Genomic DNA, 19,643 nt, shown 5'->3' on the forward strand with positions numbered 1-19,643 from the left:
AGAGATCTTTTAAAAAAGTGAAAAACATCTGATGAGGATAAAGGACCAAAATTAGAAAGCAACTTCTAGAGAGTAATGAGTCAGACAGCAGGAAATTAAAAGTCAGCCATGAACAAATAGCTCAACATATTGCACTCATTGCACTCAAAATGTAATAACTTCCATGCTGCAAATATAGATAAATCAATAAACCATGTCTGCTGGTATAATTACAGTAGCAACATTTAATAAATCATCAAGTATCTAAGAACAGTAGTGTGCAGCGTAAATAAGCTACTTTATTAAAGATCTAGTTGAATGACTATTATTGTCATTTCTAAACGTTTACTGTGCTTTTGATTTTCTTCCTTTCAGTTGGTGATTTCAACTTTGAGAAATTTAAATGTGCTCAAGATTAAGTCATCCATCACAGCCACAAACCACATTTGTGAATCCAAAGTTAGCAGCAAACCAACAAACCTTTTAATGCAAAAACTCAAAACTGAACAAAGGTGCATTGTTATTGTTTACAAAGTCCATATTTACCTCTGCCAGGGAGGTTATGTTTTCGGTTTGTTGGTTTGTCTGTCAGCAAGATTAGGGAAAAAACTACTTGTCCCGAGTCAAAAATGTTGATGTAGTGTTTTGGAGCGGGCGAACATGGAAAAGTTGTTAAAACTAGATGTGCTCCGGACTGCATCATCAAACAACAATGTATTAAATATATAACAAGTTGTTCACTGTAATTAGCTCCCCCAGGTCATTTACAAGTCACTTCTCAAGTCTCTGCACGTACTGAAGTGAAGAGAAATATTTGCCTGGAAGGTAAGAATTCAGTCTAAAAGCCTTTGCTTTGAAAAAAGGTTGGCAATAAATGCAAGTCATGATTTGTAGTTAACGGAGTAAAACATCTAACCCCTTTCATATGGTCTTTTAACTAAATGGAGTGAAATCTCCCTTCACAGTGAAGAGTTGAAGTATAGTCAGTTTTGATCCGACACATGTGAGGAGAGACACAGCAGAGACCTGGAACAGAGGTTCATTCCACAGAAAACCAGGAAACAAAAGAGAGACACATGGTCACTTCTCTGAGAGCAACTCCCAGGAGGAAGCAGCGCTCTTTGAAGAGGCAAACCGTGTGAGTGCGCATTTCGAAACATTTTTTTTTTTTATCTTTTGAGCGTAAACATTAAAAAGGGTCATTTCTTTGGACCAAATACCAGAAAAGAAAACACAGAGAAATGGAGTGATGTGGAGAGATGCACTGTGGGATGTCAAGGCATTCTCTCAGTGAACAAAGAGAACAATAACGCAATCTCACTCTTCTAGAAGAATAGCAAAAAGCGGATCCAAGCCAGGGCAGTTACGCAGAGACTGGATGGAGAGGAGAGAATAACAGGGGAAGTCAGAGACAGAAGAGGGACGCTGTTGGGAATTTTAAAGCAAACCAATGAGGACAAAGGCCAATAAAAGCTTTTAAAGTGCATTGTCTAATGCAAAGTCGGCTTTAAGACTTGTAACTATCTGTTACATGTATCTACTCATTATGTCATTGTTAAGACCTATAAAGTAGAAAATAACAAAACTTAATTGCCAGAAGAAAATATAATTTTGACATCCATTGTAAGACTTCACCGACTCCACCAGCGTCATAACACAAAGACATAACTGAGGATGAAATGAGGTGTGAAATGTAACAATACAATTTATTCACAGAGTACAACTAAGCAGTTGTACTAAGCAAACATTTGACAAGTATGAAAGCTCTTGATCTCCTCTGCGGGGAAAATTAATGGAAGAAAATTGAGACAAAATTCCAGCATGCTTCACACCTTGAAATACAATCAATACATAGATGCACATGCATGTGGGGTACAATTAAAAAGACTCCATGCTATATACAATATATTCACTTTGGTAAGTTGACCTACAGTATATCTAAAAGCTAATAGACATGGATCTTTGTGGTGTGAGCACATTCTCAAAAAGTAGGCGTTGGTTTTCTTTAAACTACAAACATATATATATATATATATATATATATATATATATATATATATATATATACATGTTTCTAATACATCCGCACAACTTAAATCACATTCATTCTTCCTCTCAGAGAATTCTGGCAGAAAATGTTGGAATTAAAAACTGATTTTTAAGAAAGAACGATGCAACTCACAGGTACACGAGAGACTGGAGCCCGATGAAACTGTCCTGGGACAAGATGCTCAGCGGGTTATCATCCAAAATCCTGGCACAAAGAAACACAACTCTTAAATGTATGCAATCATTTGACCAAACATTATATGTCTTTTTTATAAATGATTATTATTATTAAAAGAATAGTTTAACATTTTGGATAATATGCTTATTTGCTTTCTTATCAATAAGATCAACATCTTTTCACATGTCTGTACGCTTAATATGACGCTGATTAGCTTAGCTTAGCATAAGGACAGTAAACAGGAGAAATAGCTGGCCTGGTTCTGACTGCAGGTTAAAAATAATAATTACAATTTGACTAATGAACAAGTTATAACTCGCTGGTGTAATACTGGCTGTAGCTGAATATTTTAGCATATAGACATGAGAGTGGTATCAATATAACTCAGGCAAGACAACTTAAAAAATGTGCTTCATGTATTTATTTTGTCAGGCAGACTCATTGAGATTAAGAAAACACGTTTTACCAGAGACCTGAGAACAAGAAACATTCACAAGAACACAACTATTGATTTTAAGTTTAAAGTTAATAGGGAGTTGTCTATACTGAAATAAGACTTGTTTTCAGAAGGGACCCAAAACCACAAATCAAAATCTGAAAGGCAAAGTCAAACAAGAATGCCCATGTTTGGCTAAAACTGGCATTCATATCTCTCTTTTTTTTTTTTTAAACCCACACAACACAAAAAAGAGCGTGACTACCAAATACAGACACATAAGGACTGCCAGAAATACAAATGTGCTCTTGAGTCACACAGTCTCCCTCCATCTACATTATTATCAAATCACATAGTACACAACACAATGACTTCCTCATGCGTAGCTGTGCGTGTGTGTGTGTGTGTGTGTTACTCACAGCCACTCTAACTGATTGAGATCCCTGAACACGCCAGGACTCAGGGAGGATATCAAGTTTTCACTGAGAAACCTGAGAACGATTGAGAAGTAGGTAAAGAGGGGATGAACTTCTAATGTAGTTTTTCTGACTCCCTAATATTACGCAATATTTCAAGCAATAATAGTAACTATAATCTCTCGTTTCAGTTTCTCAAATGTGAAGATTTGTTGCTTTTCTTTGTCATACATCATATCAAACTGAATATCTGGGTTTTGGACTTACTGTATATTTTGACATTTCATAGACTAAATACTTCATTGAAAAAATAAAAAATAGATTAATTGAATATATAGCGCTTTTCTAATAACTCAAAGACGCTCAAAGAATTTAAACATCATTAAAAACTAGTCCAGAGTTCGAGGTTATCGCTCTGTGAAGCTCCTTAAATTCCATTTCTTATATTTAAAATGATAAGCAACAAACAAAACAAATGAATTGATTATTTCCTGCCCTTCACTTCTTCGTTAACACCTGATATAAGAGATAATCTCATCAGACATACGGTATGAGTGAGGATATGGGGAAAAAAGTCAAAGTAAAATCCACGTTGGTTGTTTCAGGAGAGATTAACATCATGAAGTGAGCAGCGTACTTACAACTTCTTTAAACTCTGCAGGCCGCTGAAGGCATGTTTGGATATGAACTGCAGACTGTTGTTTTGCAGATACCTGAGAGCATAGAAAAAGACAAATCAGAATTCATCTGAGCCGTTGATCCCTCTCATGCATGTAAACACCATCCACCTTCCCATGTATAGAATGTCAAAATGATTGATACCACAAATCATTATCATATGCTGGATGGATAATACACTCATCAGCATATTCACATCGACACAGAGGACTGACATCTGCCCGGGACAATCACTTGCTCAGATGCAAATTATGAACCTTAAAAACACACTGATAACAAGCCAGTAATTACTGACCTTTGCTCTGTAATTAAAGTTTAGAACTTTTGAGACAGTGAATATGTTTGTGAATGTGTGCATTCACTACCAACTAGGTTCTGCAGCCAGACCTCAGACCAGAACACGTGCAGCTCGAGAGGACAATTTGAAAATAGAGGCGCTGGAGCGAAACTGTGTGCCTTGTGCTAACCATTACTCCACTGTTGATCAAAAGCCAACTCAAACAAAAAAGCAGTTTGAATTCTTTAATCCATTTATGGTTCACCATTTGAGCCTCTTAACTTATCAGATAAAGGACACAAATGACAACATCTCTAGTCTTATAACCCTATTTTGTGCATTGCTCCATCTATTTATAGGTCTTGATGAACAAGGAGCCTAATGCCAGATTGCAAGTGTTCAAAAAGTATGGGTAATTAAAACTTATCCCGGTAAATGTGCTGAGAGCTTGACGATTATAGAAATGTCAAGAGTTTTAGACTTTAAGTTGATAATTGCCCCTTTTTCAGTATTTATCAGCAATTATGAAGACACAATTCCTAAAGTATACACTTAAAAACTTGCACAGCACATGTTGAGACACTCAAATGCCATATAGTTTAAATACTATTACTATCAAATACTTTGCTGGCAAATATCTGGTCAACTGTCACTAAAAATATAATTTCTTTTGTAAAAGGTTTTGCGGGTGGAATTAAAATGTGTAGTTTAAACTAAGCAGCAACAAGATTGGTATCTGAATCCATTTACAGGATCATGTCAAGTATGAAAGCAGGGTGATATGATAAAATAAAAAGACTTTGAAATACAAATATCTGTTTGTTTTTCAGAGTTTTGAACCAAACTTGCTTTTTGAGGCTTGAGTTTGTAGTTCTGGTGGTTTTGCAGTTTGCCTGTGTTCAGAATGTGTCATGATGATTTATGAGTTAAAATGATGCAACTCACAGAGGTAAAAAGAAATGACACTAGAGATTCAAAAGGTAATAATAAAAACTGCTTCAGCAAATAACTTCTGCGGCTCTCATACAGTTGTCATTACGATCAAAATGTACATTTATGGAGTATAAACTTTAAATGCTTATATGAGTTACCACTTATTAAAACTTGAATGGTAATACATTGTGTCTTTGGGGTTTGGAAAAGTGAAGAAAATACCAAATAAATTCACCCTGAAAGACGAAGTATTATGAAATGTTCTTATCTTCCACTCAGAAATGATTTGTTTCCTTGAATCATCTGAATTAATGATGATTATTGGCACGCTTGGCCTAATTTACTTTTTAAAGTTTGTTCCTAATCTTTTGATAGTGTGATGTTTAATAGATTATTTTGTTGAAAAATACCTCCGTTTGGATCATTTTACTAGCATCTACACATTGTGTGTACACACAGTAAGCATGAGCATACACCTGATGAAGCTCAGACCATAAAGTCATTAAAAAGAATCAGCAGTGTGTGTGTGTGCAGCAGAGAGGGAAGAACAAAGTTGGGACCATAAAAAAAACAGCAACTCCCGAAATGATTGTGTAAATGAAAACTACAGAATAAAAATGAAAGAACATGAATTCTCTTCTGCAGGAGTATTTAAAGAGTTATATTTCTATTCAAAATATTTCTATTTTATTGACATATTTGCTAACTAGTTCGGCTTTTTGCTCAATCATTCATTCATGTTTTCTTTACTATGAGACGGTTGTTTTTTTTAACACCTACCGTAAACTCTCCTCTAGCAGATTATGAAGCCATAGTTACACACACAATGTAGAAAGACATAAATAATGTGTAAACCAACCAGAAGTGTTTATTGCAAGGATGTTAAAAACAGCACAAAAATACTCACAGTTTCTCTAGAGAAGAGTATTCGGAGAAAACTAAATCAGATAACTCTCGGATCTTATTGCTCTTCAGTGACCTGTAACAAAGCCCATGAAATGGCAGAGTTAGTGCAATACAAACAGTCACATCAAAATACTTTTAATTTTTTTATTAATGGCTTTTAAAGAGTTCCTGGCCTCACATTCCCTCAACAACAGACGCACAATATGTCAGAGTTAGTACTTGAAAAGGTCTACTGTTGTGTAATCTAAAAGGATTAGAACAAGAACATGAACATACTGGACGCAGAGCAGGTCAAATAAGGATGAAGGGATCTCTCATTTCACAACATTTTGAACGAGACTAAAGCAGATGGTGTTGGAATGATTTACAACCTTTCATTATCTCCATCTCTCCATCTCTTGTATTCCCAGTTGGAGAAATCCTAATTTTCTAGCTGCATTTTTTAAATTGAAAAATTGAAAATGTTTCTTGAATACATAACCCACCCTGATGTAAGCAGGTGTTGGCGGGAGAAAAGAAAGTGGAGCTGAAAATAAAATAAACGAGGTCCACATCTGATTAATTGTTGTAAATCATTTGAAAAAAAAGAACTTAATACTTTTATCATCCACAAATACTGAAACTGCAATTTTATATTGCACTTGCATAAAGTTGGGAGACTTGCTTGAATTGTTCAAATCAATGCAGCAAGGACCAAGATATCCTATTATAAAATGTATTCTCTTTCAAGCATGATGGTTTGGTGGCTGTAAAACTTGACAACTAAACTGATTCTGAGGTGGAAAATATGTAAAGCCCCCCCTAATTATATTGATACAGCATGCTACCAGAGAGCTTCATAACCACTGAGAACAAAAGACATCAAACAAATAAAGGATAGTAAAACAGATAACAAACAGTAAGACATTTGCATACTGTTTGTGAGAAGCTAATATCAAACATTGATTAAAAACCAAAACAAAAGGTATGTGATATGTGTATCTGATCATCATCGGTGGGGGCCACTATGTGAAGGCAATCACAGCAACAGTCACCTTTTGTGTTCGGACGTCAAAAATGAGGTTGTGGTTCCCAAAGGATCTCAAACTGTGCTCTGAGCTTGTGGTGGGCTTTGTCACATTTCTATATAAAATGGAAATCTAAGCCAGGCAAAAAATAATGCCCTAAAAGAAAGCAGCCACTGCAGAGGATATAAAGTAGGAGTGAAGTGATGTTGTCAGCGGCGTCCAGTTCTTACTGGAGCATGAACACAGATTTCTGGCAGATGCAAGAATTGAGAAAAGTTGCAGCATTTCTTTTATAAAAAGAGAAAAGTAACAACCTGTATAAAAGCAAAGAAAATCATGTGCTAAAGGACTTCCTTTCTTAAATGTGACAAACCCAGACGACGTCAAAATAAGGGTGTATCCCTTTGAGAGAAAAGTGGCATATTAATCAGAATATGCAAACGTGAACAATAACAAAAGCTAAATGCCACTTTGAAACAAAGTGAAATATCATAAAAAGGTATATGATGAGAATCATATGCATGACATCTTATAGAAAATACAAAACTAAATATCTCTGGGAAGTCCCCAAAAATCCTAATGATACCCCGTGGTTGTTTAAGTCGATATTAGGTACAACTTTGTAGAGAGCTCTGGCAGCACTGGCTGATAAATCAGTACGGAGCGAACAGGAGGCTAACAGGGTAGAGATTTAGAGGATGATAAATAAAGGGCAACAGAGCAATTAGTAGTGTGAGACTTCTTACTGAGAATCCAAATTGAAAAGGGATGGATGATTGAATGAAGCAAGGGGAGCTGAGACAGAGCTGAACGACACTATCACTAATCACAAACAGAAGAAGGAATATCATCTCATCCATCGCCACGACTCTACAAGTGAGTATAGATAATGATGGATGAAAAACATGGATGAAGTGGTGTCACTTCCTTGTTACTCTTTGGTAAGACTACTGCTGGGAAATCTTCTTTTAACTACACCCACTAAATAAAAGAGTAAATGAATGTGTGGCGTAACAAATGAGGTAATGAAACAGATTACTGCAGTTGGGATACTAAAACCAAATGAGTCCATAAATTGGTGACAAAATAGTAAAATCAGCATTTGAGTTGATGAAAGCAAGTTTAAAATAATTATTGTTCAGGTGTTGAGTAGCATAGAATAATGACTGATGGAAAAGTTAACCTGGCAGCCTCCAAAAATACACATAGCAGCCGCCCTCAAAGCTCAGTAAGAGACATTTTCCATGGCAGACATTTTTGAACCATCATAACAGAAAAAGCCCAGGTGTAATCAATAACATTAAAAACAAAAGCATTCTTTGTAGCTGAGCTTCTTCAGGTTCCTGGTATTGAGCGTGTTGGCTCAGTGGCATGGCTTACTGGCACACTGCTCAGCCATTGTTAACAAAAATTGGATTCACCTGGGCTTTTCCTGACATAATGTCATAATGTGTGCCATGAAAAAAGGTCTATTAATACTTTGTATCTTATTTAATCTGTACACAAAGTCAGGCCAATTGAGTATTGCAGTAGCTGAGACACTGAAAGGCCAGCACTCAGAAACACCGGCAGAGTTTTTGACTTTCTTTAATAACTGTACTGACTTTTAAAAACAACAACATTCAAAAATGTTCAGCAGATATAACAAACACGACCAGGACACTGAGCATAAAGAAGGTGCCAAAGCAAGGCATTAAAGAAAAGTAGTAACGAGGATGCTAAAAACGGCTAAGAATGCAAACATAGCTTTCATGGTAATTAGATTTGGATGCTTTTGTGCTCTGTTCAGCAAGACCTCTTTAGTCAGTGAAAGCATTCATTCACTAAATATAATCTGTGTAACAGGATTAAAGGTTTTGACCATTAATGCCTCTGCCGCTAACTACATCTCCAGGAACAGAAATAACCGCCTGAAAAGCATCGTCTATTCTAACCTGAAAGCTGAAGCCAGATTCTGACCTAAAATAGCTTCTTGAGAAAATCCGGGATTGATTAGATTTCTCCCTTTGATCTCGAACTAGTAGTCACACACTAGTCAAGCTGGCATGCACGCAAGCATGCACGCACACAAGTCATTACAATCACTTACAGCAAGGTAACATTAGGAGAGAGAAGAGGAACATCTTGCAGGTTGACCTGCACACACCTGACATCTGTTTGTATGCAGTCACAACTCTCTGGATATTCCTGCAAGACTACACACATACACACACTTTAAAATTGCATTCACAAATGTTTAACTATAGAGGCGTATTACAGATTTTTTTTTTTATTTGGTCCAGTGGGACACAACATGAACCTACGTCTGTGTACAATTAATAAGTATTTTCATTATCGAACAATTGCTGAAATTAAAAATGCCTGTCACAATTTCCAAGGGCCCAACAGTGATTTCATTTATGATGATCCTCACATTTACAAAGCATTATGTAAGGATCATCATCTGATAAATGTCTGGACACACAAACATACATACAAAAGTAAATACTTACACACATATACACACAAGTATATTGACAGAAATATTGTAAACACACACACTTACAACACTCATTCAGGAACACACGACTGGTATCTTGTAGTCTTCCACTTATTATGTCCGCCCATCCGATGTTGTCCCCTGCAAAGCCAGACAAGGATCAATATTATCTGTACAGCACAGACAGATAATACCCAGTGAAGAACACTCAGATGGATGCTGCTGAAGATGAATAACCAGCTGCGGAAATGTGGTGGGCACAAGATAATCTTGCATTGAACCATCCTCTTTTGTTAAATCATTGCTGAGTTGAATGGCTTCATAAGGTTTTTTATCTGGGATCCTCAGAGACTGACTATTAAATAAAAGGTCAAATGTGCTTCAGCGGAAACTGCAGACATTGAGCTGAATATAAAGTTTTGGCATGATTTCCTTACGTCCTAATACAGTTATGATAGGTTATATTATGTAAAAATGTCAATGCAAATACACCTAAAGAGATTTGACAGACACAAACAACTCAAAGGGATTTGGATTGAATAGAATAATCTAATTTTCTTCAATTATATCAAAACATAACTCTATGCTATTGGTGTAAATATTATTACTACAAAAGTTTGACAAAGTAACTTTCATCTGCCTGTAATGGCTATGCTACACGCTCGTGTTTCTATCAACAAAAGAGGGTTGTAATAACTATCTGATACTCATAGTATCTGACTGAGGCTCCGATCACATGCAGATGTTGTTTAAAGACAAACATCATAAATTGGAGCTGTCAAACATGATGTCCCCGACAGGAAGCCAGCACATTCTGTGTGCACACCAACCACGGCTTACAATCTGCTACCATTCAAAGCCTCCCTAATGCTGCACCGGAGGCTGTAAGTGGACATAGATAAACAGCTTTGAAGAGTCACTGGTGGTGATGAGCAGATGTTATGGAAGGCCTTGTTTTTCTTAGGGATTGTTTTATCCCAGAAATAAACTCTCTGACCTTTTGTTTCATAGTTCATATCTAATCATAAATGTAAACTATGCAACTGACATGTACTATTACACATGGTGGCTGTGCACTCTCTTCTTAACCATATTAAAGAGAAAATCAAATTGCCCGCTTTTTAGATATAAAATATTAATGGGTGACTATTACTATTGGAGCCCAGTGCTAAAGCTAAATGTTTTGACAGATCATTAGGTCCTGCAGTGGACCATCATAAATCTACTGAACCCTTTGACTTTATTCTTCTTAACTTTTCCTGTTGTGCACTCTATGCCAAATAAATTAATTGAATTACTCTTTAAGCTTCTCTTTCAATAAAGTCTCTCTTTTCAAGTGTTGCCAAGTTATTAATTGAGCAACTAGTTGGCTTGTAGTAGATACATTATAATCCTTACTCAACAGCAAATCATAAATGTCAACTATAAAACTTTAAAAGCAATAATATACTCAAGGTCATCGAACCATCCAAAATTTGCTTCTATTTGTTTCCAATGTCAGCACATTGGCGTAAACTGGAAACTATGGTACTCATGTGCGTATCGCTTCGAGCCTATTACCAACTCATTTACTTACACATTGTTAATTGATCATCTGATACTCGTCCTTTACTTTTCATTCCCACGGGCAGGGTTGTTCTCTCTAGCCTGCAGAGCATGCTGTAGTGCATGGCAGCACCGGGAGGACTTGACTTAACCATCTACGGTGCACAGTTAAATCTCCACTTGTTACTAAAATATAAGAGTTCCCATATCTCACAGGAGGGAGCTTGGATTAACAGGTCATTTCCAGGTGGAGCTGTGAGCCCCGCTGTTGCAAAGACACACACACGCTGAGCAAGTTCTCCCACACATGCAATTACATGAAATTCCCTGTGGTGGATGTAGATGTTGCCAAAATCACCTGACAGATACAACTACTACAATGTCTATACTTGTATATATACCTTAGAGAATGAGGAAGATGGCTGTGACGATGATGTATTGCATACTGTGGAAGGACCTGGTGCCCATTATCAGGTAAGTAACTTCTCAAATTCTTGTTATTATGGGAATGTTGCACAACATGGAGGATGAAAAAGACGGCCGAGACTAATTTGAGCTTCTTCTTGATCTCTCTGATGGTAAAAATATACTTTACCCTGCAGAAATTAAAATGTTTTTCTAAATATATTTTAGAAAAGATAGTTTAAAGTTGCAAATCTTTATCAATTTAGTCTGATCTAGGCCTCCAGCGACACATGGTGTCAATATTTACCAAATACGAGGCTAATGACTGTGATGTCTGTCCTTTCTCATGAAACTCTGAAGAAGAAAGCAAATAAGCGTATTTCTTTAAGTTTAATGGATACTTCGCAGTGGTGGAAGAAGTATGCAGATCCTTTACTTAAGGAAAAGTAGTACTACTCCACTACTAGTCAAAGTCCTGCATTCAAAATCTTATTTAGGTAAAAGTACAAAAGTATTAGCATCCAAATATATTTAAAGTCCCAAAAGTAAAAGTATTTCAGAGTAATATATGTTACTGGATTATAATTATTGATGCATTGATGTGTTCATCACTTTAATGTTTCAGCTGCTAACGGAGGATTTCATTTGAATTACTGTATACACTGTTGGGTGGCATGACCTATAATAATATATATTATAACCTATTTGCAAATTTTGATTATTGATACAAACTATAACGTAACTTTTAAAGTAACTAAAGCATAAAATAAGGTAGTGGAATAAAAAGTACAATATTTGTCTCTGAGAAGTATGAAGTAGCAGAAATGGGAAATACTCAATAAAAGTACAAATACCTCACAATTGGACTTAAGTACAGTGCTTCACTGAATAGATGGACTTGAATGATAATGTGAAAGTTTTCTTATTCCGTATATATATAAGTTTTTTATATTCAACTTGACTCTTGGGCATTCCATCTTTTTCCTGATGCTGCCAAGGCTATCAGTGTTACTCTGTCCTCATGCTCAGCTTTCCGGTCTCATATTAATTAGTTCACAATTGTAGAGAATGCATAGTGCGGTCGTGAGGAGCTTTTCTCCAGCGGCTCCAGACTCCAGATGGCCAAGGAGCTTCAGAGGTCACAAGAGAGCAAGGCTCCAGTTGGTCTGGAAGCATGGCGTCCATTGTTTTTACCAAAACAAGAGATATTTGTTCCATATTTCACATTAAATATTGCTTAACTTTACTGTTAAAACGTGATCGTACCAAAGTGACTTTCAATGCTATGACTCAAATTATTTTATGAAGTCTTTTATGAAACAATGGCAAATGAAATAAACAGTTCATGCTTTTTAAAATGAATGAATGTAAGGTATTATGATAGGTTACAGTTACTTTTTAAATCTCAATACAAAAAGAGGACGGGCATTTTTTATCAATACTGAGCGAATACCAAGTAAAACTCTGAAACCTTTTCTTTTCTTCCTCGGCTAAATCTACTAAGTCACAATGCCCACTGTGAGCACATGCTAAGTGTATAATCAATGAATGCTGATGCCTTTGAATAATGAACAAGCATATCATTCTTAATTAACCTTTAAATTGCAGGGCTGTCACGGTTTGGAAACGAGATTTACATAAATATGCATTACTATAAAAGCTGCTGACTCCTTCACAGATTCATCATGACATTCATCGGAGTCCGCTCTTGTACCAGATTGACTCCAGTAGTACGTCTTTTTAATAAACTGTCAGAATGGTACAAAGTGAAAGCTGTGCTTTGATGCTGAGTGACTGACATGCAGCCTGTTCCCCTGAGAGCACAAACTGTCAATGTCAGTGATTATATGCACAGTCGTATCTAACACTTGATGTCGGGGTACTGGGTAATGGGTTCCAGTTGCAGCAATTACATTTCCAATGAGATGCCAAGCCATTTTCAATATTACTGCTTTTATTTTTTCGAGGTACTCTTCAGTCTCTTCCCAAGTCACGACTGTCACATGTCCAGTTTAGAGGAAGATTATGCACCTATTTTAACAAAACATAACAAAATCAAAATAATTTTGATGCGACACTGACACTAATGGGGAGAATGTTGTCTATGTTATTCTCTGCGCCCTGAACGGATGTCAATTTGGTCAGCGGGTTGTACAATCTCCCAGGAGAAGTGCGTAAATCCTCTGCCGTCAGCTAGTTAGCTCAGTAAGCTATTAAAATCCTCTTTGATTTACTTGTTTCAAATTTTCCAGCATAGCTTTATGAGAACTTTAAATAAATTACTTGATTACCCGGTCTCAACTTTCACAAGACATGATCAACTCATAGCCAAAGTTACACAGCTATTCTTAGCTTTTCCACTTCATGCTGATCACCTCAGGGACTCCTATTCCACCGGAAAGAAGCAAGACCACAATACGGTTGATCTGATACTCTGCAGGAAAAACTTTTGAGGCCATAATTATATTTAAACTTGTTTTGCTGCACTGTTACTTTTCTTGCCATAATACTAATTATTATTATTTTTTAAAAGGGAACCCTTTGTAAGTGCTTTCTGAAGGGCTTGTTGTATGATAATTACATTACATTACAGGTCATTTAGCAGACACTCCTATCCAAACTTACAGTGAACTAACTACAGGGACAGTCCCCCTCGACCAACTCGGGGTTAATTACCTTGCTCAGGGCCACAATGGTGGCAGCCATGTTCTGTTTGGATGGCGTACCCCCAGACCACTAGTTTTAGTTTAGTTTATATAAACACACACTTACCACAGTACAGCTCGTCGGCTTCATTGGGACAGTCTTTGTGTCCGTTACACTGCAAACTCTGTGGCAGGCAGTCACTCATGTTCCCACATGGAAAATAGCCAAGGGGGCATCTACCCTCTACTTCCGGCCTGCTGTACAGCAGCGCTGAGGGAGAGATTCAGGAAAGAGAGTGAGAATACTTAGATTATTTGAACAATTATTATTAAATTTAAGATTTCCTGTTAGAAATATCAGGGAAAAGCGTGCTTCAGCAAAAGTCCTGAAACATTATAGGTCAGCTCTCAATGATGCAAATAAAAAGCAGTAATGATGGAATGATTTTTTCAAATGAAGAACCAAGATTAAATGGTTAATTTATTAATGAAGTTACAGCTGTTTCTGCCATGTGCATAAACGCACACAGCAACCCTCACTTTGAAGATGCTCATATTGATCCTGCTACTTTGTGATAGCTGCAGGTATTTAAGACTCCAACAAACATCTACAAACACAACTTCAGTGGATTATTAACCTTTTAAATAAACCCACATTTACACTTAGTGTGCATGAAGATATACAGTATTATTGGTGAGCTTCATTAATCTAACCTATTACCCACTCTGCATTTAATGCTATATTTGTATGGATATTTACATTTCTAGAGTGATTGAGGCAAATTTCAACTAAAACCATTTAAACAGGTGTCTTTTGTGCTCTCTGTCAAGTTTATGGGACACAATTCTCCCTCCTTTTCGAGTGCTGCTTGACTCCCACACTCCCAAACAGACTAAAACATTACTGTTTGCCAAAAAAGTTCATCTTTAATACAGAGACTACATCAAAGCTGTCATCCAAAGTGACGCCTTCCTTCTTGAAATCATAAGACAGTTTTCTTTAATTAATCCCCAACTCATACATTGATGCAGGCAAAGCTTGTAAATTAATTTGACTGAACAGAGAATGAATTTATATCACAGTCATTTAGTTTGTGTTAAAGTTTCACATAATCCTTCAAGGTGTGTCATTTATTACAGCATTACAATTTACGTTCAAAACACAAGTTAGCAACAAGACTCTTAAGCTGTCATGAAGACTTATTTTGTCTTTTAATTTTTTGCAGCCTGTCATGTATGTGGCCAGGAAAACAAGCCAGGAATAAATCCCTCAATATAGTCTTCCAGCACACACAAAGGCTCTGCTCACATTTGCAAGGGAAGCGCTACTCCCTTCTCACTTTCCCCCAATAAAAATACACCTAAAAGCACTTTCTTGTACTTTTTAGCACAGCCTGTTCAGAGCAACAACCACCAGCTGGCCGATTCAGGATTCCTCGAGAAGGGTGATGAAGAAACGCAAACACAGGAAATGTCAGTAACATGTTTTCCGGTGCGTGACCATCAGCACTAACAGCGATGGAGAACAGCGCTTCACAAGCCACACACAAAGGCCTCCCCTCTTTATGCAGTCAGGCACTAATTGGTAACGAGGAGCAGCTGGGAAGGATCAGTGATGATTAAGCGATAAGTCACAGGTGTGCAGGGCCTGGTGGACAGGTGAGGAATACACCCTTTTTAAAAATAATTTATTTTTACAGCATTTAGTTTGTGACATTTGTTTTAGTTATATACAGTATATACTTAGTGTGGAGTTTTTTCTCATGTCAGATGAGGATAATTATGTATTTCATTGAGGATTTCTGAAGCGGTTATTACATAATCTTTTCTAAAGTATCACTAAAATAGGCAATTTCTTACAGGGTGAAAATCCTGCAAAAACACATAACTAAACAAATTGAAAAAAGCAAGAATTAAACGAGTTGTCCATTTTTAAACTGTGGAAACATCTGCACTGTCAGACTTTAATGCTAACATACCAGTTAGAGAGGTTATGAAAGCAGAGCCTCCCCTAAAGCTCTGCTGGTGGTAACAGATCAAGCTGTGAAGATTCATTACAAAATAAGTTTTAAAATTCATCGACAAAGTGTGGAAGAGAACTGAGAGTGCTCTTGTTCCTTAATGTTATTTTCAAACCCACCATTGTTTTCCAGCAATGATGCCATCATGGTGAGGAAGAAAAAACAACAACAACCAGATCTTTCATGCGTGAACCGTCAACATACAGTAAGTGTGAATGGCAAGAAACTCTTCAAAAATCAGCAATGTTTCCTCTTTAATGTTTTGTCTCTGATTTATGTGACATCAGTGGATTTTACAGGCCCTACTATAATGTGTTGACCGTAGTACACGGCCAATGTTCCTCCAAACACAAAGTCCTCATGACATTTCAAAAGGCTACTCTTGGTTAGTCAAAGCAGGTATCACATACTTGCGACGTCCCAATCAAACACTTTGGAAAACCACATTTACAAGTTGCTTCTGTTTGATCTGTCACTTGTGTCTTTTAGTTTTTTAGCAGTCTCAGGGACGTCCTTCAGTCTTGTTCACTTTTGTTTTAATCTTGAAACATTCTAACATATACACACACTAAGTAACACAGCAAGTCTCACAAATAACTTCCGACTATATTTTCCTGCATTTCAGCATATAGTTGTGATTGAAAGTACAATGGACAGGATATTGGATTTGAAATTAAGCGCTGACATTCAGTTTGAATGATAGGTGTGAAATTCCCACGCGATTCACCTACAATTGATGCAAACGCCATCAAAACTGAGAGCCTGCACTTTAATCTCTATAATCAATATTTTTTTTTTTCAAACTCCATCTGCTGGAGAACAGAGCAAGCACAACACAATAATGTGTGAGAATTAGTTTGTTATATGGAGGTGTTAGTAATTGCCAACATGCTGAATAGACAAAGGAAAGCACAGTACTCAAACCACGAATCACTCAAGAGAAGGGGAAGGCATACGTGCTGAAGAAAAAGTGACTGAAATAAAATAAATCTCAGTGAGTATTGCCAAAGAGGGAAAATAGCCTGCACTGTCAAAAAAAATAAAACCAACAGAAAACATATCCACCCAAGTCAATATTTTGTTCCCTCTGCCTCTCAATTATTAGCTTGTTTGTGTGTTTTGTCCTTTTTGTTATGTATGGCAAGTGATTTATATTAAGTGGTCTCGCAGCAGCTGAAGACCTACAGCAACATGTTCTCAATGAATTAAATGTAAGCCTGCAATTTTTGATGCAGAGCTATTGAGGAACACAAAAGAGAGAGAAAAAAAAGTAGCTTTAACACTGGTTTAAGTGTTAAAAGGGCAGATGCTATTTTATTTTTTGTGTGTCTACATCTGAAGGTTATTGCTTTCTCTTCCTACGGGTGCTGCAGGTTGGGATGTGTAGAGTTGTTCTCACAATGACAGAACAGCTCCCCCTCTGCAGCCTGCTAAAAGTAAATTAGTGGGTTTGTTAGGTGCTTTATATTCTATTTCCCGTCTGTGTATTATTATTATTATTATTATTATTATTATTATTATTATTATTATATATTATTATAATTATTATTAACAGACTACTTGACGAAAGGTAATATGACTGTTATTGAAAAACCATCTGTCAAAGCTTCCACCTACACTGAGACAAGAATAGACAATACTTTCTCAGTCTTCCAGCCTCTCCGAAGGGTTTCCCAGCCACAAAGAGCAGATTTGACACAATACCTCGTTTGGAGCCAGAGAACCTTCACGCATGGAGACTGAAGACAAGAAATAATGAAAAATGACACCATGCAAGCCTCCAGTCTGGAAGATCCTTGCACCACATCTGGGTGCATCACAACTGTATATATTCAGTACTGTAATATTTTCAGCCCAAAATACTGAGTAACTTTGCAGAATACCAGAGACAACCAGCATAATATACATCCTCTAATTATCTTGAAGGTGTACTGTATCCTGTTCTTTGCTCCACGGTCTCTGCTCAAGTCTTAAAAATGGTAATTGGATGTTGGTGCACCAACTGCCTAAAGACAGAAAAGATGTGACAGATGACAGATCTGTTATTATCTGACTGGGATTGCACAGTTTGAGCTAAATGTTTCAGGGTCTTTTTCTCACTGCCAGTCCCATAAAATGCATTTGTACCTCTGATTGTTCTGTGACAGATACAAATAAAATCCCTGATACTGAATGAAAGCTGTTCTCTGTCGCCCTAATGGAAAATATATTAATTTATTGTGAATGTCAAGTGGTATTAAAAAGCAGTAACTCAATTTACAAAGTCCTTTTAATTACCAAACGGAACAAAATGCAAAGACCTGAGCTTTGGTGTTTTTGTTCCATCAACAGGAGAAGTGTTCATCTTTGCATCCCAGCGTGCCAGCTATCACTAATAATTTCACAGTTTGGAACAGAAAATACAACAACATATTTGTCCGTGCGGGTTCATCACTTTCAATGTGTCTTTGTGTGTTCATTGATCCAAACATTTTGACAAAATATGAGAGAAGATGAGTGACAGACTGGGAGGTGGAGGGAATGAATAAGACATGAATTGGATATTGAATTTTGTGATATTTAACACCTCAACCCCATGCTGTCGGGGAAATCCCCCTAATACCAAAATCTGACAGATTATGATGTACAGCTGCAGGTACAATGTCTCATTTATTATGACAAATTCCCTGAATAATCCCAGTTAGACACTTCATTATGAATCTTCTCAATACTTATTGATTTAAACCTTACTCTATATCGAATTAGTTCCTTTAATTTTTTTTCCTGTATTTAAGGATTCTACCATTGTGAGGGTAGTGGTCATACAGACTTGAACAATCTCGCAGCCCATTTCATGCCTTTTCACCCCCCCCTGTGTGAAGCAGAGCGCACAATTCAGCGCATTCGTAAAAGATAGACAAATATCGCAAAAAGACTCCAGTGATGCAACAGCACTAAAAATGTAAAAACTCTACAGCAAAATGATAGATATGTAACCTTCTACTCCCAACATGTTTTATTTACCTCTAATCTCCGTATAGGTCAGGTGGATGAGCAAAATAAGCACAGGTACGTCCATCCTGAGGCTCAGAAGTTTTCTACCCGTAAAAGTCGACCGAAGTCCCAGTCAGTCCAACATGTTAACGCATGCCCGACATTTAAAAATGACTGAAAGGGTGAACTAAGCAATCGGATAAATCTGAAGTGGCTCCGTGTTGCGCAAGAACAGCGTCATCTATCCCAGAGCTCTCTGAAGAGTCTGCTGAGAGTCACCGTATAACTATCTCTCTCTCTCTCTCTCTCTCTCTCTCTCTCTCTCTCTCTCTCTCTCTCTCTCTCTCTCTCTCACACACACACACACACACACACACGTCAAGCAAACGCTTCCTCCCTTCTCACTCTCTCTGGAAGAATATATCTTTTTTTATATCTTCACACCTGTACAGGCTCACTTCCTGTGAAATAAAAAGGAAGATCTGCACCCCATTTCACAGGACCTGCTGGATTGTCAACAGCCCTGTTGGCTCCTCAGCTCCTCAGCTCCACAGGAGAGCAGTTAGTGCAGCTGGCAGCAGCAGAGAGGACACTAACACACTAACGCTGATTTATATCTGTTGTATGTCCCAATCTTGGAACAAATTGTTTTTTCCCTTCGTTTTATTAAGGGAGTGCACTTTTGTTATAACCGAAGAATGCTATTATTTTTGTTC

General features: G+C 37.1%; 1 protein-coding gene across 1 annotated transcript in view; it reads right to left on the minus strand.

Annotated features, from left to right (window-relative positions):
* rxfp2a (relaxin family peptide receptor 2a) overlaps nucleotides 1–19,134 on the minus strand; it is a 36,581-nt gene extending 17,447 nt beyond the window's left edge. Inside the window, exons 1-8 of the mRNA XM_029448836.1 lie at nucleotides 18,958–19,134; nucleotides 14,061–14,204; nucleotides 9,405–9,479; nucleotides 8,949–9,054; nucleotides 5,854–5,925; nucleotides 3,700–3,771; nucleotides 3,062–3,133; nucleotides 2,162–2,233 (exon numbers count right to left, since the gene is read on the minus strand). Coding sequence (XP_029304696.1) covers nucleotides 2,162–2,233; nucleotides 3,062–3,133; nucleotides 3,700–3,771; nucleotides 5,854–5,925; nucleotides 8,949–9,054; nucleotides 9,405–9,479; nucleotides 14,061–14,204; nucleotides 18,958–19,012 — 668 coding nt within the window. The 5' untranslated portion in view covers nucleotides 19,013–19,134. The remainder of the gene's footprint in view (nucleotides 1–2,161; nucleotides 2,234–3,061; nucleotides 3,134–3,699; nucleotides 3,772–5,853; nucleotides 5,926–8,948; nucleotides 9,055–9,404; nucleotides 9,480–14,060; nucleotides 14,205–18,957) is intronic.
* Nucleotides 19,135–19,643: the final 509 nt, after the last annotated feature.

Source organism: Cottoperca gobio, chromosome 14 (assembly GCF_900634415.1).
Source record: "Cottoperca gobio chromosome 14, fCotGob3.1, whole genome shotgun sequence".
Taxonomy (NCBI): domain Eukaryota; kingdom Metazoa; phylum Chordata; class Actinopteri; order Perciformes; family Bovichtidae; genus Cottoperca; species Cottoperca gobio.